Source organism: Terrapene carolina, unplaced genomic scaffold (genome assembly GCF_002925995.2).
Source record: "Terrapene carolina triunguis isolate 2854851 unplaced genomic scaffold, T_m_triunguis-2.0 Scaffold67, whole genome shotgun sequence".
In the NCBI taxonomy this organism is placed as follows: Eukaryota; Metazoa; Chordata; order Testudines; family Emydidae; genus Terrapene; species Terrapene triunguis.
Window position 1 is genome coordinate 39,319,397 of NW_020664418.1, and position 26,132 is coordinate 39,345,528.

The window sequence follows — 26,132 nt, forward strand, 5'->3', positions numbered from 1 at the left end:
TCTTTCATTTCAAAACAATTTTTGCAACAAAGTTAATTGTTTATAATGTACAAATATTTGTAAAAGTTTTAAAAGGTCAAAATCAGAGGAACAGAAGAATGGCCATTCTGGGTCAGACCAATGATCCATCTAGCCAGTGTTTCCCAAACTTGGGACGCCGCTTGTGTAGGGAAAGCCCCTGGCAGGCCAGGCCGGTTTGTTTACCTGCCACATCCGCAGGTCCGGCCGATCGCGGCTCCCACTGGCTGCGGTTCGCCGCTCCAGGCCAATGGGAGCTGCTGGAAGTGGTGCGGGCCAAGGGACGTACTTTCCCTACACAAGCGGCGTCCCAAGTTTGGGAAATGCTGATCTAACCCAATATCTTGTCTTCCAACAGTGGCCAATGCCATATGTATCAGAGGGGATGAACAGAACAGGACAATTCTCAAGTGATCCATCCCCTGACATCTAGTCCCAACATCTGGCAGTCAAGGTATGTCTACACAGCAAAGAAACACCCATAGCTGGGCCCTGCCAACTGACTCGGGGTCACGGGGCTCAGGCTGCAGGGCTGTTTCATTGTTATGTAGACTTCTGGCCTGGAGCCCGACCTCTGGGACCTCTGCAGGGTCCTAGAACCTGGGTGCCAGACCAAGCCCGGAAGTCTACATAGCAATTAAACAGCCCCACATCCCAAGCCCTGGAAGCCCAAGTCAGCTGGCAGGGGCCAGCCACAGGTTTTCCTTTGCTGTATAGACATACCCTCAGAGGCTTAGGGATAACCAGAGCATGGCTTTGCATCCATGACCATCTTGGCTAACAGCCATTAGTGGACCTATCCTCCAGGAAAATGTTTTGATTTTATCGAATCAAAGCATTTCGATTGACCCAAAGCAAATTTTGTTTCACGGGAATTTTTTTTCCCATTCCATTCTGGAAAGGAAAAAATCCCAAAATGCACAAAATCTTGCTCCTGTCCCACTCTGACAATGAGCTAATTAAATCCACTGGAAGAAAGGCTCAGCTCCCTCCACACAACACAACCTAAGCTGCCATGAATTCATCAGCCTCCTTAAGTTTCTAGGTTTTAATTTAGTCATCTGTTACAGTGACAAGGCACTGATGTGTTTGCTCTAGTTTACAGAGGAAAGTTTCATCATTACCTGGGTGTAACTGAATGCATCTTTTAATTATAGATCTTTGGATGACTAATCCATCCATTCATTCTGCTATTTACCATAACTTCCAGTGGTCCATAGGGGCTAATCAGCTGGTATCTCACCTAGGCATTCCTTCATGAAGTCACTGGGTCCTACTTACAGTAACACGCCTGACAAATACGATTTCAGCTTTGCTTGGAAAAACAATTAATTTGAACTAGAAGCTCTCACTGGTAGATTCTGGCAGTTACTGTGTGTATGTCCCTTTCCCAAGGTTTCTTCAGATACATGTTTCCTGTAAAGGGACTACTTGAGATTATTAGTTTCCTTCCTAGCATTACTTATCACCAAGTGAACAAGAGAGAAAGAAATGGTGGGGGAAAAATTCACTCCAGCACATCTCCTGTGTATGAACGTCTCTGACCTGTATATTATATACTCCGACCCGGGGCAGAATGTCCACCCTGCAATTTTTAGCAGGCTATTTTGAACCCCACTAGCACAAGTCTGTCTATGGGGCTGGGAGGCATGCTCCCAGCTGCATTGTAGACATACCCTGGGTCTTTCTGAATCTCATTTTCCCATCTGAAAATTGGGAATAATGATATTTCCTTGCCTCACAGGGATGTTGTGATAAATGCATTAATGCCTGCCAGGTGCTCAGTTACTATGGGGATGAGGGTCACACAAGTAACTAGACAGACAGATGCACCATCCTTGTTGAAAATCCTGGACACCTGATAGCAATGCATCGGCAAGCCCATTGTCTGCTCCCACTTCAGCCTGGCACAGGGCATCTCCAACAGCTTTCATGTGGCTGATGAGCTCCACGCCTGACAGGTTGCTTGGCAGATTGAATGTGTAATGCTATGGGCTCAGAATATGCAAACTAGCATGGAACATGGGTGCATGCTGTGCTCCCACTACTGGGTAGAGGACCGTTTTCTTCATTTGGGGTGGTAACTTAGGGCCAAACCTGAGAAGAGCAGAGCACCTGAAACTTCACTGGGAGCTGCAGCAGCTCAGCACCTCTCAGGATTTGGCCCTTTGCTGTTCTTGCTGCTGCTTCTTTCACTTGAGAATTTTTCCCCCACCACCACCACCTTCCCACCCCCCAGGAGACCCTCTTTCTCCCTCCACCCAGTAAGGTGAAAGACCAGGATCGGAAGAGCTGGGATCGAAGACTCCAAAGGGGAGATTCTCTCACAACCATTATATTTCTTCCCCTCCATGCCGTTAATTTTAAAACCACTCAGAAGTGACAACATCAAACCCACGGCAGGTGCAGTGCAGTGGCTCATCGCACCCATGGGAGCTTGCAGAAACCTGCTTTTTTATATTATTCTAAGAACTGCTACTGTCTTCCAAGGAAAAGCTTTTAGCATAATTTGGCAGGCTGAGTCTGCACAGAACAACTCTCTGTGAGAGGCAAAAAAGGGGGGTGGAAGGGGGAAGGAGTAGAAGAAGGAGCGGAGCGAGACAAAGAATCCTCCTGCTCTTTGAATGAGCACCCCACATGCTGGCAGCATGGGGGACAAGTGGTTTTCTTTTTGTCAGAAGGCAAGCAGGGGCCTTACAGTTGGGGTAAGGGGCAAAGACGCCATAACCCAGGGGATGCTCGGACTCCAGATAGAGGAAAGGGTTACGAATGGCAAAGCAAAGGGGACCCAAAGCACAGCACTTTGCCCCTGCCACCCAGCGTCCTATGGTTTCCTTAAAATCAAACTTGTCCAGCCTTTGCTGTCTTTCTACTCTAATATGTCAGTAATAATAATAATACAAGGGAAAACCAGCATGATAGCAAAAGTAGGCAACAGGGAGGTGGAGGGGAGGGGGCAAAGGTAACTGTGCTGAAATGAGCCTTGGGGCCCTCATAATCTGAGCAGGAGGTGGAAGACCTGGTCTAAAAAAACCCCCACAACTCCCTTTTCCTTCAATATGCTGCGAATGTGCAACTTCTGGGAACATGCACGGCTTGTGCTTCTCATTAACAAGCTGCACATTAATAAATGTAACTCAGACAAATGTAACCATCCTTGGACCACATTAATCAAAAGCCTGACAAGACCGATCTAAAGAGCTGAGAGAGGAAAATAAAGCATAGCCAACAGAGAGGGTGTCATGCACTGATTTTCCATATCTCCCCGCCCCCCGCCCACATACCAGTATTCCTTGTGTTCAGAGTAACTCCTCCCCACCAAATCTATCCTTCCATACAGATGGCCCTATCCCTCCCAGCACCCTGCTATGTTTGCCCAGTGCACCCTTGTGAAGCAATCTCTTTCTTCCCCACCCCGTGTCTCTAATAAAGAAAACAGAGAAGGCTTATAGGGTATTAAAGCAAGATCAAGCCCAACAATTACTCAGCTCTGAAAAACTGTATGTTATCTATGTTGTTCTTGAAAAATCAATCAAGAAAAAAAATATATATATAAGGAGAAAACAAATTTGAAAGGCAAACAAAACCACTAAGGCTTCTTGGAGACATGAAGAGCCCAAAGCCCTAGAAAGGAAAAGAAAAGTACAAGGAGTTGAATCCTGCAAGACCCAGGGGAGAAGACTTCATGGGAATGACTTCCATTGCTTGGCGCAGACGCTGCAAACATACATTCCAGCTCCGGAGGTGATGTGGAGCCGCATCCTGGGAGGAGTCAACCCAGGGAGGAATGACTAGAAGTTGTTGATGGACTTTGTCCATTTGCTTTTGTTGGGCTGGGTTGCTTGCATGGCAAAACAGTGACAAATATTGGATTTTTAGCATCAGCCAAACTACCTCAGAGTAGGGAGGGCTTCTCACACAAGCCAAGTAGACTGAGGAACAACTGCTGATCAAAGCAACGCAAAGCAGCAAAAATTAAGCTCAGTGCGCCCCCCAAAAGCCACTGTTAACCAAACTGCTTAAATGAAATAAACACATACATGATAATTCGGGCTTGTCTGGAGGGAGCCTATGGCACAAAACACAGTATGGTGTTTTTCTACTCTTTCATTAGATAAAACAAATGTTTTCTATCACATAACACTGTCATTATTGTCATTCATACAGTGTGCTATAGGTGCCCATGACATACACAAAAAATGAGACAGTCTTGCCCCCACCATCCCTGCCCCAAACAGCTGCCAAATGAGTTCAGAGGATACTATTTCGATAGTTCAATTAGTCCATTACTAGAGTTGAGTGAGATTTTTCAGCCAAATTTTTTTCAGTGGAAAATGACGATACTGAAATGCTTCGTGAATGTATGTCAATTTCATCAGATTGTTCATTTTGAAAGGAAAACAAAACAAAAATTCAGAAAAAAATCAGAACTGTTTGGTTTGACATTTTTGCAATGTTGTTACACTGGAAGGTGTTGATGGCCGCCATCATGCACGTCCTTCAGCTGTAGACAATCACACATCTCATGAAAGCTGATGCCTGTGCTAGATCACCCTTCATTCAGGCTAAATGGAAGCCACAATTAAATACTCCTCTATGTAGCGATAACTGGCCACAACAGGAAGCCACCACCCAATGCACTGGGCCACATGGGAAAGCCGGAGCAGAGGTAAGCTGTATGGTTGGAGGTGTTTCTCTGGGACTGATTACAAATGCAGGGACTATGAGATTGACAAGCTGCGGACATCTGTGTGTGAGAGCGGCAGAAAACAAGAGCAGAAGTCGTGAGCATGGCCCTGAGAGGGAGCTGAGGGACAGAGTTTCTTGGGGCACAGGACTGGCTAGAAAGGCAGGCTTGGAAACGGTGATCAAGGAAACTGACTGCTGTGTGTTTCTACTATGTTCAGGGTAACAGGACTTCATGTTCCCGTCTTATAAATAAATAAAATTGCACCAAATAAATACCTGACTCATACAGAGTAGTAGCCAATTGCTTGAACCGAAGTGGCAACAATAAAAATAATAACAGCCATGCCAACAATCAAGTTCTCTCCCTCTTCATCAATGCCTCCAGTTTCCAGTGTATAAAGCTGTTTAATTGCAAGGTTGAACTTGGCAAGACTGTAGTTTTGCTTGAAAATTTCACCCTGAAATGCTCATTCATGATCAGAAATGGTGATAATTCTACAGCAAATACTCCCTAAATGAAAACCGATAGACACTTTGCGACAGGAAAACGTAATTACACTGTAATGTCAATGTAACTACAGTCACTCTGTTATAAACTGGAACCAAAATGGAACTCATAACTTTCACCAGCCCTAGAAAGGGAAGAAAGCAGAACGGCAAATTTCTCTTCTCCAGTCCACATAGGAGTACTCAACGCTAATATTTTTGTGGTCCCTTTATGTATGGATCTAATGTTGATGGCAGTGGGATTACCACACATATATTACTGTGCATAGTTGATAGGGTTCAAATTCAGAAACCAAAACCTCCATAGAATTGTATTGCTCGCTGTCTCAGTGATGTCAAGATGTACATGTCTGTTACACATTTCCTCCCCAAAAGATCCCAAAGCAATTTATGAAGTTCACAAATCTTACACAGGAATTCTTTCACGCACTGCAGCCACCTCTGGGGTGCAACATAGCAGCTTAAATATTTAATAGTATGTAGCATGCAAACACTATTCCATGGGTTAGCACTGACAGTGAGGATGAATGCTGTGTCCAACTGAATCTAAGGTGAGCATCTATGGAGACAGAATGGAATTACAAGAGTTGGAATCTGGCCGAGGGAAGTGCAGTTTACACCCCTCTTTCTTATGAAAGTACTGTACTTCAGTAATAAAGAATTCAGTAGGCCTCTCATCCCTCGGTCTCCCAGTCCCCTGCTCTCCTGCTGGCTGCAGCACACACCTGCCTTTGCATTAACTGCTTAAGTATATGCCACGTTCAACTTCTGGAGCTCTCTCTGTGTTCCACATAGGATCTCTGAGGCCCACAAGTAGCCAATAACTTAGTTATATATATCTTAGGTAGGTACTTACGGAACTGCTCCAGGTCATCACTACTTTTAGACTCTGGCATCGCAGTGATGGTGAGCAGTGGGCATGGGTTTCCTCCCAGAGTCTGGCACAGTGTCTGCTGCCTGTAGTAGACCTTCTTGGGGTTCCTGATTTCTTCCAGGATGTCAAGGTGGGACTGAGAAAGAAGCAAGGAACCAGCTTTATGAATGAGCTCATACTGTTTGAAAACTCATTATATTTCGGTCTCAGGCATCTAAACTGTGCCCTCACCTTAGTGGTCATTTCCTCTGTTATTACCCACTCCTTTACCCTCTTCTTTCTTCTGTCAGTCAGAACTGCCTCCCTCAAAATGTTTGCTGTGAATGCCCTAATAAATTCATTACAATATGGAAACCTGTCCCACAGGGAACGTGGCTAAAACCCATCAATTCAGTTCACACAGGACACCCAGCAGCCACCAGATGGTACCAGCTTTTGGTATCTACCAACCTAGGCTAAATTTCAGCCAGTGACCTAGAGACAAAAGACTCCAAATCTTATCTCCAGGCCGTTGATTCCACCCCAATCATCCAGTGTCTAGTTGAACAAATGCAGTTGGACACCTATGATGATCTACTTCATAAACCAATTTACTGTATAGAGTAAATGCAATTATTATACTTATTTAAATTATCTTGCACAGATATAGAGAATTTGTTACAATCAATTTCTTATATGCTATGATAACCAAGGCAACTTAGTGGAACCATTGCTACCATCGATACCACACAACAGACTGGTGAATTATAGCTTCACATGCAAACATTTAACATATCAATTTTTTAAAAATGAATTACTCCTCATCAAGTACACTTGATTACTACTGGTTGAAAAGCAATGCACTAGTGAGTGCATCCATTGAAAATGAAGTTCCTCTGTATATATGCTGTAAATATGTCTGCAGTTATTAAAAATATATGGTATTATTAGAAATGTTCTCAAATCACTAACTCCACATAGAAGTTTATCATCTTCCCAAATGCCCTTGGATTACTAATCACATTTACTTTATTACTCGTCTGTAGGAAAAGACATATTTCACCCACAGACACATGCTCTAAAATAAAACCTACTGGTGCACAGACCTGAGTTAGAATTTGTTCATCATGCAAATTACAGTAGTATAATAATCTTCCAAAGGGAAATGTGCAAGTCCCATCACTCACGTCATTTTAAATTAGCCTGGTCAAAGTTTCTCTGGAGAATATATTGTAGGCAGCAATCCTACTTTGGCCACCAGCTGGACATAATTATCAGCTCTTTTCCACCTCTAACACTCACTGTCCAAACCCTGATGTCCTTCACTCAGTTTTAATTCATTCAATCCTTGCTGAGGCAAAATTCTCATCGACTTCAAGGAGCATTTTACCTGAATAAGCAGTGAGTAAGGAATGAGTAAATACTTCAGGATTTAGCCCTGTGAATCTAAGAATAACAACATCCTTTCATCTCACTTCTATTCATTCAGGCGAGATACTCAGGGATTCCCACAGGGTACAAACTCTTAAAGCCTTGCATGCCCGCATACCAACAGAAGGAATCAATACATACTGAAATCATGACTAGGTACTGTACTTCAGTAATAAAGAATTCTGTAGGCCTCCCATCCCTCGGTCTCCCAGCCCCCTACTCTCCTGCTGGCTGCAGCACACACCTGCCTTTGCATTAACTGCTTAAGTATATGCCACGTTCAACTTCTGGAGCTCTCTCTGTGTTCCACATTAGCTCAAGGAAGTAATTGGGTCCCATGAGCCTGGTGCAGATAGGCTTGCACGCATGTTTTGGACAGCCAGGGCTTGACCTGAGGGATCTCAGGTACTGAATCCAGCTTTTCTGAACATCTGTAGTGGGATGCGAAGCAGTCAACTACGTGTTGTGGTTTGGAATGGGAATGAACCTAACATGGACTACATCAGTGCTCCTCAATGCCGGTTCACCGCTAGTGTAGGGAAAGCCCCTGGCGGGCTGGGCTGGTTTGTTTACCTGCCGCATCCGCAGGTTCAGCTGATTGTGGCTCCCACTGGCCGCGGTTCGCCGCTCCAGGCCAATGGGGGCTGCAGGAAGGGTGGCCAGCACATCCCTCGGCCCACGCTGCTTCCAGCAGCCCCCATTGGCCTGGAGCTCCTCCATTCTTGTACAAGGGCAAAATGGTACATTTAATAAAGTTTGAGCTTTAGAAATAGTCAGCAGGGGGCCCAAAATAGCTCCGTCCATCCATCAATTGCCCATAGAAACAGGGATTGGGTAGAAGGCATTAATGGCAAGACAATTAAAGGGGGCTGAGAAAAGGGGGCAGAGGCAGCCTGAACGTCCAGTATCTTCACTTTTGGAAAGGTTTCTCTCTCATGCTTAATGGTGAAGTGAAGTGCTGCCTGGGATCCTCCATTTTCTCCATTTATTCCCTTCTTTAGAAGCCTCACCCGGGGCTCTCCCACCAGTATGGTTCAGAAGGTGAGCTGGATACAGCTTTCCCCAGACCTCCCAACACTGTTCCCCAGCGGGCCAATGAAAGGCTCTAGGGAACCACATGAGTGAATCCCTCCCGCACCAGAGAGCAAACATTAACATCCATTTCAACACAGCTTTGAGACAGTAAAGCCTTATGCTTTGGGTCGGTTTGTTTTTCCACGTATACGTTGGGAGCACAACTGGGGATGTCTAACTGGGGCAGAGTGCACAGCTGACGGAGTAAATCTGAAACAGGCCCTGCACCTCAGTATTGCACGGTGCAGCTCTGCCAATAGTGAGTCGTTACATGATGGCCAAAAAGGTTTAGCCCCGTAGGAGAAGCAGTCAGCCTTTTCCTCCTAGCTTGCCATTAGCCCAGAGCAGCCCGCACTCTACGGATGGGCTGCTGGACATGTTTGGGTTGGCTGGTAAATACTAAAAAAAAATTCAGCCTTTAATCGCAGCCTGCTCCATGCAGTTAATGCTCATGGGTATCCTTCAACTCCGTCCTGATCTGCAGCGCGGTTAGGGACTGCTGTGGACAAGGCAATGAAAGCATTATGAAAAATAGCTAGCATCCTGCGAGCAGTGCTACAAAGGGTAACACATGTGCCATATCAAATACTACTCATAATCAAGACCGCTCCCCTCCCTTGTTCCCATCAGTCTCCTCCTGGGACAGGCCAACATTACCATCAGTGCAGAGTAAGTGTAGGGGTAATGGTAGGCCAGGTAGCAGACATCCTCCCCATGAGAGAACGTGACGGTGAAGGTGAGCGTGTAGTAGGATTTTCTTTGTGTGCCTCCCGCTGCGGCTGCACTGCGGCGGTAATGGTTTCTAGAGGAAGAGAAAGAGGGGGGATAGATTGTAGTCAGCTTTTGGGTCCTCGTCTTGTGTGCTCGTGCAAGAACTGAACCGTTGGAGAGGTCTCCATCCCGAATGAGCTGTGGCGAAGCTCCAACCTCAACCGTGCATGGTGCAAACTCTAAGTGGGCCAAATTCAGATGCAGCTGACCCAGTATGCAACATTGCGCCACTGAACAGTCTCCACCATACAGCTAAAGGCCATGTTACAGCAGGTAGGTGAGAGGCTGGGGGGAAGCAGCAGATATGGAGACACAGGCAACACGGTGACGGTTAGTGCCAGCACGCACAGCTGGATTCAAGCAAGTTACTTGGAATCCAACGGTCAGAGCGGGCCAGGGGGGAGCAGTGAGTTAGAGGCCGAGCAGCTGGTGGCAGCACTGGGCATAGTTTGACCCTGCCAGTCCTGTGCCTGGGGGGCTGGGCTGCCTTGTGGGAAGATAACAGTTCATCTAGTGTGGGAAGATGGCGCCAGCAGGGGATGGGTGGATGGGAAGAGGCTGTCTAAGAGGACTTGAAGATTTTGGAGGAGTAGAAATTGTAGAGGTTAGGGTCCAGTCAGTGCATTGTAAGAAAGGTGGAACTGGAACAACATATAAAAGGATAGGGGAAAAGTGAGGTGAAGGGACATGGGCAAAATACTCCATATGCCATCAAAGGCACAACTTCGGATTGAGCAGAGAAGGGAGCTGGGATTGAGAGGAGTCAACACCTGAGGAAGCGGAGATGACCTCATGCAGACTTGCAACTCATCGGCCAGCCCAATCACCCCCACCAGATCCCTCCTTTTCAGTAACAAGAGCACCTGAGTCTTCAAGACTCCACAAATTTCCCTTCACATTTTCAGCACAACCTCTCTTGCAGGGGATTAACTCTAATAAAGATGTGGCTTCTGAATGGGAAGGAACATTTTCCTGCAGCACAGATGAAGAGCCAATTCATGCACTTTAGAGAGAAATATCATGGCAAATTGCACCCAGAAGTATATTTCAAACAATATTTTCCCCACATTGCACCAATTATGCTGTTGCCAAACCTTCTGATTCTGAAGGACTGTGAGGCTTTTTGACAAATGTTATCATCAATGTTGCATTAAAATGCAAAATACTGGAGAAGACCAAAAGATGCAATTTCAGCTCCTGAAATTTACAATACCAGTTTAGTTTTCTGTTGTTTTTATTCCAAGGGGTGAAGAGAGGAGATAATTATTCTTCTCAAATCCTCCAGAATAATCAGCTCTTCGTCACAAGAAACACACAGCACAAGAGCACGTTTCTTTTCAAAGCATGTGAATTTAGTGGTTACGAACACGTGAGGTGAGTGGCACTGGCTGGAGCAAGGAGTCACACAGGCAGCATTCCTGCCTTCCTGGCACAGTGAAAAGCCAATGATTTAATGCTCAGCTGACGCCCACACCCAGACGTTTCTCTCTGTTATTTTCAAACAAAAAACAGGTAATAAATAATTTTAAATATTAGAGTGAAATCCTGACTCAGTTCCAAGTCAATGGATTTGATTTCAGTGGGGCCAGGATTTCACCCCCATTTTCTTAAAAATCAAGACAACAACATATCACCTTCTCTTCCAGTGAATCTGGATAATGGGGGGGGGGGCGGGGTCAGGAGTCATCTCTTGTGTGATTTACGTGGATAGGACGTATCCTCCAGATCTCTATTCTATTCATTTTTACTTTCACAGTCACAATAACCTCAGACTCAAGATGCTGTCACAAACCCTGAGATTTTCTGAGACAGTCCTGAGACATCCCCTGCAGGTCACTGGTGAGAGGTGAGATGGGGGTGGCATGTTGAGTGTTATCCAGTATTCTGCCATACAGTTCTGCCAATGCATTTTCAGTCCTGAGTTTCCCCTCCACCAACTCCCATAGCTCTACCAATGCAGCTCAGTCCTGACCTATTAGTATCCTATTAGTCCATCACCACCACACAGCTCTGACACTAGTGGAATCCTGGCATTTAGCTATTCCAGTTCTGATGACCCTCAGTGCTGATCTGCAGCACCCGCTGCTATACCAGCAAAGGGTCTCCCCTGAACAGGGATTTCTAATCCGTTCTCTTTCGACTCACTTCTCAGAACTTATCTCTACTCCAATGCCTACAGCAAACAACCTAGTGATAATGACAAGTCTACATGGCTAGTGACCCCCGGGGGTTTTATTCATCATTACTGATTCATAAAAAAAGTGACCTAGGCATGTAGCTTGCTGACACATCCCTGTGTTCCTATTGCTGATAGTCATGGCTTCCAGCACACCCACCTGTTATGTCCTGGCCTTATTTAGCTTGTAAATACCTTGGGGTTAGAACTGTCTTTCTCTGTATAATTGTACAGCACCCAGGACAATCCTGGTTGGGGTCCCCGAACACTGCTAGAATACAAACAATCAATAATAATCTTACTAAATTATGCCCAAATGTGATGTGATATTAGGATGGGTCACGTGACAAGTCCACTAAATATATTTTCACATTTGATCTGTCTGATCCCCCGAGGTGGAAAAGATCACGCATTCACCCACAGCAACCTCTGGTCCCCGCAACCTCATTTATCCTCTCTTCCCAAAATGTGCCCAAAGCTCTGCACTCTTTCCAGAAGCTAACCAACTGGTTCTTAGAAAGGATATGCAAGACCCAGTGATGGCTTTATCAGCATGAAAGCTACATCTGCTGTGCCTTTGAGTCACTTTATAATAGTCAAATCATAAAGCTTGCTGCTGTCCTTCAAATCTACTGTGTACCAAGCAGTTTACCTCTAACAGCAGCTACTGCAAGTTAATTAACAATTATAATAATACTTATCACTTACTGTGTAAAGCACTTGTCATGTTCAAAGCCCTTTGCCAACATTAGTTAATAAAAACTCACAAACTCCTTATCTGCTAACATTCTTTGGGAACCTACAAGGTAGATAAATCAGTATAATTTTCCTCATATTACAAGTGGGGAACTGAGACAGAGAGGTGAAGAGACTTGCCCAAAGCCATGGAGTGAGTCAGTAGCAGAGCTGAGATAAGAACTCAGGAGTTCAAAGGCTCCAAGCCAGGCAGCAGCCGTGTGACTCACTCTAATGGCCTTTTGACTCCCTTAACCACCTGCAGCATTTGACCAATAGCATTGGGAAAAGTGATAAATGGAATATGGTGGGGTATCAGCTTAGACTAAAGTAGTAGAGGAAAATTCATATATACCGTAACTTTAGGCCCACTGGAAAATGGGGCCTAATATAAAGATGAAATATTTACCATTTCTCTATTCTGTCCCTCCCCAAAGGACCCCCTTTGTCCTGCTACCTTTTAACCCCATTGGGATCTAACCATGTTTTTCTCCCCACATGGACCTATTCTTAGGCTTCCAGTGTGGTAGGTGTATGTGACACACACTCTTTTAGCAAACACAGGAAACAGAGGGTGCCTGAGTCTGTATGGTGGAAAAAACTGTAACAAAAACCAGACAGCAGGAGATGGCTGGTATTATTGGGTCTGGTAAATGGTGGCTGGACGGAACACGATGCAGTGGAGCTCCCTTTCCAAGGACCAGACCCTGTGTGGGTATTCTAATTTTTGAGTCTCTACTTAGAATCTGTTGAAAGCAGCAGTGCCCCCTAGTGACTGAAAGGGACCATTCTTGTGGTCAAATGGCTAGTAGGGTCCATGCCCACTTACCACCGCATCAATGTCTTAACTCTGGCTAGCCAAGACGACCCTTAGGACTGAAAGGGGAGATGCCATTCCATGCCATATTTAAGCATTGACTTCTTTCCTGGAAATTAACAAGACCAGATAGCACTGACTGTGATGGTAATTTTTATAGTGTGAACACAGGGTCCCTGGAAAGAGAGGTGAAACCCTCTCTCTGACATCACAAAGGCCCCCAAAACACCTATCAGATGGGAATTAATAAGTGATTAGTGACCCGGGCAGGATTCCAACTGGTGGGCTAGAGACAAACTGCTTCATACCCCATTACCAACCCTCTGAGGCATCCAATGCCCAGAAAAGTTGTGGTTTAGACAATGAGCTGAAAACAAACTCTGGAACTGAATGCCCAAGTGCATTCTCACCAATTCAATATGCTGACATTTTCCTTAAATAATTTGCTGGAAAGGAATATTATTTTGTGTGTTAACATAAACACCTGCCAAAACGACAACTGAATTAGACAATTTTATAATAACCGTGACTATTTATCACGGGTGTATCCTGGCACTTCACACAGGGAAGCAATAAAACAGAGCAGCCATGTCACGGAAATTCCTTTTGACAGCTGAGTTGCTAATATTCTCCATAACATAAAATCTCTCTCAAGAGATGTATGGGAAAGGTATATAATGGCAGAGCGGTGCTACGACATCCATCTTCATGAGTGAGCTCTCCCATCTCCCCTCACCAGTGAAGATGAATGTCAGGAGAGATCGGCCGGCATGTATTACACAGACAACCCATGTATGCGCCTCTCCTCCCGCTGTCCTTCAGCTCAGAGGCTGCTTTAGATCTGAGCTGTGGAAGATCAGAAATGATGGGAATTTGTGGGTGAATGGGCATGTTAACCTCACTGAGTTTCCCCTTACTTATGCATTCAAGGTCTGGGGTCACAGCTAACATTCCTCCAGGCAAGGAGAGTTGGATGAGGCTTCCTCCAGAACCCATCGCCAGCATAAGCAAAGCGCTGGGGGAGGATACAGGGCTCTTCCACCAAAACACACTGAGCATGCTGTCTTCATAGTGCTCCCATCTTCAACCAGCCTGGGGAACCACAGACTCTGATTGCTCCTAGATGTAACTATTTGCTGCCTACAGACTGGTACACTACAAGCTCCAATGATTAGGGAGTTGCTCTGTCATTGGTGAAAGAACAAGAGGTGTGTGTTAACCTAGAAAGAACAACAGATTGATAGATGGCAATATAAAAATCTATTGACATATAACTGAATGTACAATTGAAAGACACCGCATACTCCAAAAAAACCCCAATCCTATGCTAATGTCTCCACCATATCCCGGTCCAGGATATGATTAAGAATTTAATTGCACACTCATGGCTTAACTTTACCAGTCAGCTGTTATTGAATCACCACACAATAACTGCCTTGTTAATGACATTAGGAGCCATTACTATCGGAATCAGCATATAAGCATTGCAAGTCCTGCATCTGCTGGTGCCTATTCTGCCTGCACCCATGAGCCCATGCACAGAAGCCAAAGGCTACAGGCCTAGAGCAGCATCTAACACAATGGGGCCCCCACTCTTGGTTGGCCCTTAGTCACTACCATAGAAAACATGATTACTAATAAAAATGAAGGTATGTGGGGGCCAGCTGTCCAATAGTAGCACATAAGCTTCTGAGGGGACAGTCTCAGGAGTAGAGGTTAGCTGGACAAAGATGAGTGTGGGGACATTATTTGGGCAAGGTAAATGGTTATTTGAGTTGTTACTGACAAGGCACCCATTAGAGGTAAGAGAACCATGACCCTTGACCCCCAAGCAAGCTTTATTTAGGGAGTTTGGATTTGTTTTCACAGAGAACTGGAAGGTTTTTTTACTCCTGTCATGACATAAGTTTGGGGCTCTGTGTTTCTCCTGCAAGGCGATAACATCACAGTAAATGCACCTGGCAGTGTTTGGATTGATTGTGATGTCGTGCATGCGAGTGAGAACAACGTTTAACCCTCTAGGCCAAATGTACAAACAACAGCAAAAAGCAAAACAAAACCCAGTTTATTTTGCAAGGAGAAATGCATTAATTCTACCCGGGGTTCTACAAGCCCCTAAACCACACGGCCATGTGTGGATGAGACTGCCCTTTACTGTGACACATGTGGTCCATTAGCAGGGAGTGAAATGGAACACAGGTTCATTTGAACAAGTAGAACTTCATTAAACCCCGTGCACTGCTCTGTCCATGTGGGTGAATTCCTTCCAGCCTAACTCCCTGCATTCCTGGTTTCCCATCAATAACAGTCCCTCCAGGGAACATGGGCCCTCTTCCTCCAGTTCTACTGATCATGATACATCTTCCCTATTTTACAAACATTTTAATATACACATTAAAGAACAATAATTGATGCCCAGACCATCACCCCATGTCCCTTTGTCCAGAGGTTGCTATAGGGTTGCCAATTTCAGTTGGACGTACTCCTGGGGGTTTCATCACATGACATGATCTTTAATTAAAGTTTAATCTTTAATTCCTGGAGAGGGTTGGCAACTCTGGGTTGCTAGCCCATAGCAGAGTTGGAGTCTTATCTTTACCACAGACTCAGCTGGTTACATAGTCTTTAAGATCGTTTGGTCTCCTCAATGGATGACCACAATGGGAGTGACCTATCCCTGTCTCCCTATCTAGAAAACCATCTCTCTGTAAAGTCTCCTTCCTTCGTGTGGGGTTGGCCTCTGGATGGTTCTCTGTCTCTCTGTTCTGTGACTCTCTCTCTGTAGGTTCTATCTAGATTTTGTGTCTGCTCGCTCGTTAAGTATCTCCTCGTCCTTCAGATCACTTCTTTCTTGCACAGTCGCCTCATGTGAGCTGGGTGCCAGTGCAGCCCTCACTACACCTTTAGTCTACTCCTTCCGGAGACTCTCTAAAGGCTGGATCCTACAGGAGTACCTGTCTTCAAGGCGGGCATGTCCTTGGCTGACCTGTTGTAATCTAGTGCCTGCTTTCTCTGATCGTTGGCCCTGTTTTTTCTACCGACGAAGCAGAGTGTAAAGGCAATGCCACAGACCCAGTGAGCATGGCTCAGGGTGCAGACGTGTCTGCCACCTTCAGGCAGAACTCCAAATTCATAGGTGAAGTGAGCAAAGCCACTCCCTGCTCAGGCCTTCACTGTGTGCCTGTGGGATCATTTTCATATGCCATCCTACTCTGGGAAAACTAATTTCCCTCTCATGCCAACACAGCACCGGGTGGTCACTGGGACCAAGGTTAGCGGGTACAACTCATGCAGATTTAAAAAGGGTCTGTACTTGCTCAAGACAGGACTGAGTTTCACCCATACAGTACATTAATTTCTGGAGGAAATGTGGCAGTGATAGGAGAAGCAGAGCAGGGCGTTCTGCCTTCTGTGCTGACCACCACTCTGAAACACCCAGATGAATCTATCTGAAATCACAGCTCACCCTTTGGCAAGGAGAACGGGTGACTAAAACTCTGTTAACCCTGTGTGTGCTGCATTCAATTTGGCACACCAATGATACAAGTTGGGGATGGAAAAGAAAAACAGGTAGGCTGCCCAGTCCACCTCTTTGCCAATCACTGGTGCAGGGCTTTAAAACTATTTGGGTACCACTCCTTTGTGCTTCTGTGTACTCATGAAGAGGGCTTCATGTTGTCACCATGGTTCCCCCCTCCTCCCTTCTCCACTACCACTTTACTCCAGAAGAGAGAATTCTGCATGTATCCTCTCTCTCCCCTGCATACCAACTAACAGGGTCTCACTCAAATCCAATCCCTGCTGTCGGAAGTGCATAAATTTATTGTGTGTGAGAAATGGGGCACTGGCAGCTGAAGGTTAATGACATGAATACGGTTAGCAGGAGGGGAAGGGAAGCCAAAAGGAATGCACCAATGAAACACTTACTTGTAGTAACAGATATCAGAGCCCACCCGAATCCAGTGAGGCCTGCCTTGGAGAGCTTCCTTCACTGAATACATGACCGGCTGCATGCCTACATAAAACAAAGGCAGTTTCAGGTGACATGACTTCCTTTGCGTGAATGTGCATGCTCTTTGCAGCTCTTTTACCAAAAGCAGATACACTTTTCCCACATCCCACACTTGAGATTTCAAAGCAGCCAACTCTCTATAGAAAATTATGGAGAGGGGAAGCCAGCTACAGGGAAATGAGTAGTAAATGGATCAGCCGTACTGGCTTTTCCAAGGTGAGAGATTCCAAGCAACTCTGCTTATGCAGGGACTGAGGAAGGGAAAGAGGAGGAAAAGAAGAACATAAGAATCAGTACACTGGACAGACATATAGTGTGGTTAGACAACTATCCCGTCCCCTGTCCCACTGGAATACATCAATAGCCACCTCCTGCCATAATGGAAGCAACCAATGGACGGTGCATCTAGCTTAATACTTTTTGCTAACCTCAGCTAATATTGGATGCTTCATAAGAAGGTATTAAACCTCCCATAAGAACATACAGAGCTGGGTGCCCTAAAAATGCTTATAACAATAATATCCCTCATTGGACTGTATGATACTAGGGGGGCAACTTCCTCCTGACCTGCACCATGTTATCACCTTATGCCCTGAAGAGAAACTATGCAAACATTATCCACAGTTGCATGAGTCCAGCTCCTTTGCAGGAAGATTTTTATCCACTGAGACATGTGTATACAATTTATTTGCTCTACATGGATCCCCCCTTCTACACTTAGGGCAAGCTTCTTGTCCTCATCTTTGACAATCTCCATAGCGCCTTCCCCATCTATTTCTTTCCCTTCCTCTCTTTCTGCTGCCTGTGTCTCCTTCATCCAGTCCAATTTACTGTCTTTCTCTAGGCTGCTCATTACATTTAGTCCATGATGTCGATGTGTGCTAATATCTAAGATGTATAGGATACTCCTTGGTGTCATTAATGTTGGGGGCTTACTTGCGTCACACACAAAGAAAGGGTTATAAAATCACAGCATATTGCCTCCTCCCTTTGGATTTCTTTGGTGTAACTCAGGGGTCGGCAACGTTCGGCACGCAGCTCGCTGTCCCGGGCCAATGGGGGAGGCGAGAAGCGGCGCGGGCGAGCGATGTGCTGGCCGCGGCTTCTCGCCACCCCCATTGGCCCAGGACGGCGGACCGCGGCCAGTGGGGGCCACGATTGGCCGAACCTGCCGCGTCAGCAGGTAAATAAAACTGGCCCGGCCCGCCAGGGTGCTTACCCTGGCGAGCTGCGTGCCGAACGTTGCCAACCTCTGGTGTAACTCATCATCACTTAAACAGCTGCGGAGTACATCTCTGAGCAGACACAGGATTGTCCCATACCTCAACAGGAAGGTAACATGGAAAGAACTTCAAATACAAACTCAATCACATCACGGATTAACCTTTCCATTTTTGCTTCATGTATCCACATGGGAGCTGGAACAATTTTTACAGTGGGGGTGCTGAGAGCCATTGATCCAAACTGTAAACCCTGTATATAATGGAAACCACTTCAAGCCAGGGGGTGCTGCAGCACCCTCAGCACCCCTAGTTCCAGCACCTATATGTATCCATGCAGTGCTTCTGCATGGATCAGCTAACAGAGGGGACACCATGGTGCATCATGGGAGATATATACCTATCCAGGAGACTGGTCTTTCAGAGACAATGAGGACATGAGGTACCAGAACTACAACTCCCATGAAGCACCACAGCATCACAGCAGGACATCGTTTAATATTAAACTATCTCAAAACAAAACTTTACAATTCACTTAGACAAACCAAAATATTTTGTTTCCATTTCCTCAATGGAAAAGTCTAGTTTTCAGCCACACTGTTCAGTTTTTTGACAAAAATTCAACATTTTCTATGGGGAAAGAAATCCATTTTCTGACCAGCTCTGCTGCTGACTACAACTGCTCCTTGAGTCGTTCTTTCACCGATATGAAAATTACACAGCACCATCTATCTGACAGGGAGATCAGAAGGACAGCCACAGTACACAGCCAACCCATGTTATAGCACATTGTCACCCATGCCACTTTTGCACAGGATCAGGACTTGAAACGTCCAGCTCAGTGAGGTGAATGGTAGCACTGGTAAGTGAATGGAGCAGCAAGTAGCATATTTTCTCATATGCAGAAGTCAATGTCATGCATGCTGCTAACAGTGCTGTGGGCCTCACTCCACCCAGATAGCTAGAGTTTCAATGCATTTTCAATGCATCAGAAGCAACGGACAAGAATTTCCCCAACACGCAATCACACACACACTGACCCCAGACCACACAATAGCTGGCCCTGGGGCTAGCCTCCCAACACAGGATATTATTTTCACATTTTTCTTTCAAACATATTTTGACATTATGCACATTTTAATTGCACATTTTAAAATTTGATTCCTGTCCACTGAAAGCTCACGAAAGTGAGGGGCTAATAAGTGCTGGCTACGATCAGAGAAGCAGATGCCGGAGAACCTTCCACCAGTAAGGGCCTGAGTCTACCCTACTGAAGCTACCCCATAAGGTATATCATTGAGAGCTACTCTATAGGTTTCAAGAGGTACCATATCAGCCTCTGACATTCCCTTTGCCACTCCTCCTCAGTGTACTTCACTCTCAGGCCATTAAGAGAATTACCCAGTCATGCCGAACTGTTTGGTGATTCAGGAAAGTGGAATAGCACGACAATACCAATTCATTTTCATTTGTGATCTATTTCAGTACTTGAACTCTGGTCCTTAGGGCAAATGATTTAAAATGAACTGCACCACTCAGCAAGCATTCTTGCAACTGTAACAGCAAGCCATTCTCAGGGCAGGTCTACACCTAAAAGGCTGCATCAGTGCTGCTGTAGCGTGTTAAAGAAGACGCTCTATGCCAACAGGAAAGCTCTCCTGTCGGCATAGTTAATCCACCTCCACAAGAGGCAGTAGCTATGTTAGCGGGAGAAGCTCTGGTCATTATAGGTCAGTATAACTATGTCCCTCAGGGGTGTACATTTTTCACACCTCTGAGCAACGTAGTTATACCGAAGTAATTCTGTAGCATAGACCTGCCCTAAGTCCCTTTGCTATTTGTTGTGGATACACTGCTCCTGAGGCAGTTCCCTTGTTGATTTGTGCAGATGTATCCACAAAGCTATAGAGGGAAGTAGTGTTTGACATGGTGCACTTATTAAACATTCTGGGCCAGATCCTCAGCTGGTGTAAATTAACATAGCTTCATGGAAAGCAATGGTTGGTGCTAACGCCAAACTACGCCAGCTGAGGATTCGACACACAGTCTGTATGTAAAAGAAACAATTTCTCTTCTAAAATGGGCATTGAAAGCTCTGATTTGCCTGCCTGTTTTATGGCATCACATCCTTCCTCCTGAACCACAGACTGCAACTGGAGCTCAAAAATAGAGACAGAATCTTTTATTATTAATGTTGGCAGAAACCTCAGAAGGTCTGGATGTGGATTTTAATTTCTTAATAAGCCTCCTAAACTGTGGATGCTTATTTGAAGATTAGCCAAATTTATTCAAACCTTATGAGATTTCTCCACTTCTGCACCACTCATTCAGCCCAAATAGATCCTCCTCCTTTCCCCCACAGTCCCATTTTTAAATATCCCAGTCTCCAAACTCCTGCTCTTCAATTCCAAATCCCTCTTCCCATCCCTAAGTGCCCTTGAGGAGACAGAGAGAGAACTCCTTTTGAGGCCTTGTAGTGACCCCTTCTGGCTGATTTCAAAGCAGCTGCTGTGCGCCAAAGAGGGACCCCACCCAGCTCTACTAATTCAGAAGGTGGACCTAGCAGTAGAGGATGAGATGACAGGAGACCTTAGCTGCTAGGAAATTGGTAGTAGGAGTGGAGGGTGGGAATGGAACCCATGTTAATTATGTGGATGGGAAGGAGAGAAAGGAAGAGGAGTAAGAAGGTATTATACCCTGAAAGCCCCCAGATTCACACCCCTGCTCCATGGTTCAGAAGGCACCCTATGACTAAGTAAGCAAGCCATGACCTATGGGACTCTAACAGACACAAGAAGGTTGAAGCCCCCATGGAATCAATAGCATAGCCCTGTGCATGGGAGGGAACCCCAGCCCACCCAAAGGCTCATACCGTAATTAAACTGGCTGTTGACCTTCTCGCAGTTGATGATGTTAAAGCGGTAGGGAACGGCTGGCTTCATGGTGCTGACTTCAAAGTAAAACCACTGGTGGTGCTGGACGGTGTTCACATCGGTGTTCATAATCAAATCATACTCAAATCTGGAGAGCAAGGCGTGAGATGGTGTCACCATGGGCCAGGCAGAATGACAGGGTGGGATGCAACGAACCCACGGCTGCAGCTACCTCATACAAACACTACAGCTGTCAGCCACTGGTGACAATGGGAGCGGGTGCGACTGAGACCACCAATGACAGGGGGAGCCACAGGATGCCATCGAAGCCAATATTAGCCACCGCACTCGTGTCCTACCCTAGCACAGCATCACGTCTTTCAAGCCTTGGTTTCTCACTTCCTTTAACTTCACACCACCTAATACCTGTGATTCATAAGCTCTGCTCCCCTTGCTGATTGTTCTAAAGTCCACGGTGCTTCACCTTTTCACACAGTAGACATTACAAGTGTGGCCAGATAGGACACAGCCACTGCTGAGACCTAAGCTACTTACTTGCGCACTTGGGTGGCTTTGCGGAGGTTTCCTGATTCAAACTTGGAGTAGAATCTCAGGCAGTCTGGAGGAGCATCTGTGCTTGAGGGGCTGGAGCAAAACACAGAAATATGTCTACTACCAAAAATTACCTTAAGGAGCAGTAACCACTCCAATATAATTTATATAGCAATTTAGACTTACAAACAGAAGACATTTAAGAGCAGCTATGGCCCAGCCATCCAGCTCAAAGCACCAGCCTTTATGGGGTAATTCTAAATTCCACTTTCTTCCCCCTCTCGATTTTCCTATCTGCAGGAACAGATCCATACACTCCTCAATCTCAGTTAGGTTCTTTGTTCCAATCACCTTCCCCATTAACTTATTCCACAGGTTTATTATCCTTTGTGTGAACTTGGCTCTGCCCAAGTTCTCCATTTACTCCTCCCATTTTTACCTTTTGCCCCCCTAAATTTTGGAGCCTTTAAAAGTATCTTGAGCAATTTTAAAAATCTCTCTCCTTCTTCTTCAAAACCCCGCCAGGTCACCTCAAACTCTCCTGCGTCCTGTGTTCCTCAGAGGACAATCTCAGACCCATTAGCCCTTTCCTCAGAATGTACTTGCTTCAGATTTGAGCTCCTCTCCATTGCCCTGTGCTGCCTCTTCTCAAGGGCAATAATGATTTGCCAGGAAATGGTGCCCAGCCTGGTTCAGAGTACCCAAGATGGGTCTCACAGCTGCCTTACTGCACAGCATCATGGTACTACCCCTTTTAGTTTTAGGTTCCATTGCTCTGCTAAAACCACCCAGTATCTGGTTTGCTTTTCCTACTGCCGCTGTGCACTGGGCTGGTGGTTTCAGGGACTCTTCCACAATAGCCTACAGATCCTTTCCCTCAGCCATGTGCTGAGAGACACTGGGAAGGGGTGTTTACCTCACACTTGCCCCAAAAAGGTTAATGTGGATAGAAAAGGGGGCTAATTAACCCAACAAGTGACAGCTGAGGGGAATCAGGTGGCTAACTAATCCCCTGAGGGAGGAAGGGTGCCAAGCCAAAGGGGAACAAGCTGGGCTGGGATTTATAAACACAGGAAATTGGAAGCTGAGGGGGCTGCTGAGAAATAGGTTACTGTCATTCCCTGGGAGGAGTGTTTGGAGGCTGCAGAAAAACGGAGCTTGTATTTGCTCCCTAGGAGGAGGGAATGGTGACAAACCTCAGGGGAGGTGGAGTGCCAGACGGTAAGGAAAGGGCTCAGGGAAAGGCAGCAAGGTCCAAGAGGGAGCAGACCTTGACTGCTGGCTAGAGGGCCCCTGAGCCGGAACCCAGAGTAGAGGGCGGGCCCAGGTTCCCCTGCCAGCCACTGAGGGAGTGAATGGGAAGGCTCGGATGGCTGAAGGAAGACTTTGGTACTCCGGAAGGGGAAAATGCGTATTGTAACCTGGTCGGAGGGCTGAATCATGAAGAGGTGGCAGTGGCAGCAGCAGCTCATTGAGCAAGAGAAGAGCTGCTGCAGACCCAGCGAGAGAGGCAGAGAGACAGCATGCAACTGCAAGAAGGGGCATCGACCTCGCAAAGCTAATCCCCAGAACGGCCATGAGGAGGCGCCACCCTGGCTGTGAGTGGCGCACCCCGTCACAAAACCTCGTTCCTTACACTGGATCCTATCCACCAGTCTAATGTTTTGCACATTTGTCTAAGTTGAATCAAATGCACCATCTGCTGGCCTTGTCACCTAATCTATTACTGATAGTAACAGTAGTGCCCTCAGTCCCGTACACGACAAGGAAGACCTACCTGCGCCCATCTAAATCAAAGACAACTCTGTCTATCACATCACCTGGCTGGATTAGACGGCAAACATCCTCAAATATTTTGGCCCTGGAAAAGAAAAACAAATTGTGAGTCTGTCTGCAGCCACAGGCAGACACATACCTCTGTCTTGGAGGATCCTTGCTGAGGAAGTGAACTGAGGCTTAGGATATTCTTTCCAGGAGGTTGGGGAGAAGGGGGATTCCTGTGCAGAATTATACACCTGAACTAACTAAACAAAAATATCCCTTAGCACTTTTTGTCGTTCACCAGTTTGGCTTTTGCATGACTCTCATGACTGGAAGACACCTTTAGAGTTAAATGACTTGTCATTCACATTCTGTAGGATTTATCTCCATTTCTTCTCATTCCGTCTCAGTGAATGAGTCACGTACACCTAGCAATGGAGAATTTGTCACAAGGGATCATACTATTGGTCTATTATTACAGACTCCTGGCTCCAACAGTGGCTAATGAGCCCATCCAACCCCCCCAGTAACAACCAGTTGTACGATGCCATATGTGTTCTCGAGATTTCCTTCCTGACCTTTGCAGCAATCTACTTAAACACTGAAGCATGACATGATTATCCCTGTCTTCGCTGTATAGTTACATATGTTGTTATGGTCATAAAAGCGGGGCTTTTAGAACATTAGTGCAGGGAAGAGGTGAGAGAATGACGGCCTCTGTGAATAAGATTCCAGGCATTTAGCTGCAACAGGAAGAGTTCCCATCTCTATAGAGCACAGAGGTTCAAAATAGCTCAGAAACTTATGGCCTTGGTAAATGCCATGTTATTAGTATCAATCAGTCCTAGAGCTTAGTTCAAGAGACAGCAGAATCACCCAGCCTGTTTGCAGTCTGGTAAGCATTGCTTGTGCTACTAAGAACAAATGCCCTCTAAAGGAATTGCAGAGGGACATGCATGGGGCAGGAAGGGGGAGGGTAGCCCTGAGAAGAATCCCCTCTCCCAACACAGGTCCCCCCACACTCCAACACACAATGTATCCTCCTCAGTTGAACATAAGAACATAAACATAAGAACATAAGAATGGCCCTACTGGGTCAGACCAAAGGTCCATCTAGCCCAATATCCTGGCTTCCGACAGTGGCCAGTGCCAGGTGCCCAAGAGGGAATGAACAGAACATGTAATCATCAAGTGATCCATTCCCCTGTCGCTCATTCCCAGCTTCTGGCAAACAGAGGTTAGGGACACCATTCCTGCCCATCCTGGCTAATAGCCATTGATGGACCTATCCTCCATGAATTTATCTAGTTCTTTTTGAACCCTGTTATGGTCTTGGACTTCACAACATCCTCTGGCAAGGAGTTCCACAGGTTGACTATGTGTTGTGTGAAGAAATACTTCCTTTTATTTGTTTGAAACCTGCTGCCTATTAATTTCATTTGGTGACCCCTAGTTCTTGTGTTCTGAGAAGTAATAAACAACACTTCCTTATCTACTGTAACCCCTTTGGGGTTTAAAAAGCATGGCCCCTTTAAATCTTTTTCCTAGGGGCAAGGGGGAGCAGTAAAAACAAGGAGGGAAACTTGGGGGTGTGGCTCTGGAGCTCTGGGGGAGAGAAGGGCTGCACCTCGCAGGCCCTCACAACGTGAAGCAGCAAAGAACCTGCCTGAAGCCTGGGAAGAACGGACGATCAGGGACCCCCAAGGACAGAAGCCAGGAGGAGCAGTGTGCCAGGGAGGAATCGCTCAAAAAGAACAGGCCAAAGCGGGACCCAGTATCACTGCTGCCCAGAGCTGCATGGGGCTGTGAGTACTGGGGCTTGTAACTCTGCATTAAAAATAAGGAGGGAGGTTGCTAGCTAGTTAAGTGGGGAGGTGGTCGCTCTGTGTGGCTTTGCAAAGAGCAGCAGAAAAGGACACCGGAGGGGTTTGTTGGAAAAAGTTCACTGGCGCTGAAGATGACCAGGAGCAACGAACACTCACCACTGGACTGAAACTCTGTGTGCAGACACATTGCTCAGTGTCTGCCCTTCCAGACTGTGCTACCACTGGGCCTGTGGGGCCTTGGTTTGAATGCAACCCTGTTCTACTGCTCCCCCTATATTTCCCCTTGTTGTTTTTCTCCTCTCATCCCTCTGTAAATAAATATCCCCATTTGTTATATCCATCGTACTTTTCCTGTGGGTGTGTGTGTTCACTCTGGAGGGTTTGGAACAAGTGCCCCTGGGGTGGAAGGGATTTTTCCTGCTGCATTCCTGTGCGCGCCTTCTCTTGGCCAGTGCTGCCTGCAGAGCAGACTCCATCTTGGTCATGGGGGCGCTAAAGTTACACTACTTTCTTACAATGTAAATGAGGTGGGAGCATTAATGCTAATTGCCAGGTGCACAATGCCTTCCATGGGAGGATCCCAACACACTTCACAAATATTTAATTACTTCAGCAGGGGAGGCAGAGATGTATTTATTCACCTTTACCTTCCAGATAAGGAAAGTGGAGAGGTGACATGACTTGGCCACTGGCAAAGGCGGGAACTAGGCCTCCTAACTCCCCATCTGTGCCAAGAAAATCTTAGATGCCAGTGTCTTCAACCTCGAGAAAAATCTGAATAGTATAAGCCTATAGCTCAGTTTCCCTTCTTGTAATA

At 46.1% G+C, this 26,132-nt stretch overlaps 1 protein-coding gene across 2 annotated transcripts in view; it reads right to left on the reverse strand.

Annotated features, from left to right (window-relative positions):
• AGBL1 (ATP/GTP binding protein like 1) overlaps positions 1-26,132 on the reverse strand; it is a 391,687-nt gene that overhangs the window by 266,139 nt on the left and 99,416 nt on the right. For both annotated transcript variants that reach the window (XM_026648344.2, XM_026648345.2), the window contains 6 exons: positions 23,506-23,589; positions 21,732-21,821; positions 21,176-21,324; positions 16,999-17,086; positions 9,230-9,374; positions 6,071-6,224 (listed from right to left, as the gene is read on the reverse strand). In XM_026648344.2, coding sequence (XP_026504129.1) covers positions 6,071-6,224; positions 9,230-9,374; positions 16,999-17,086; positions 21,176-21,324; positions 21,732-21,821; positions 23,506-23,589 — 710 coding nt within the window. The remainder of the gene's footprint in view (positions 1-6,070; positions 6,225-9,229; positions 9,375-16,998; positions 17,087-21,175; positions 21,325-21,731; positions 21,822-23,505; positions 23,590-26,132) is intronic.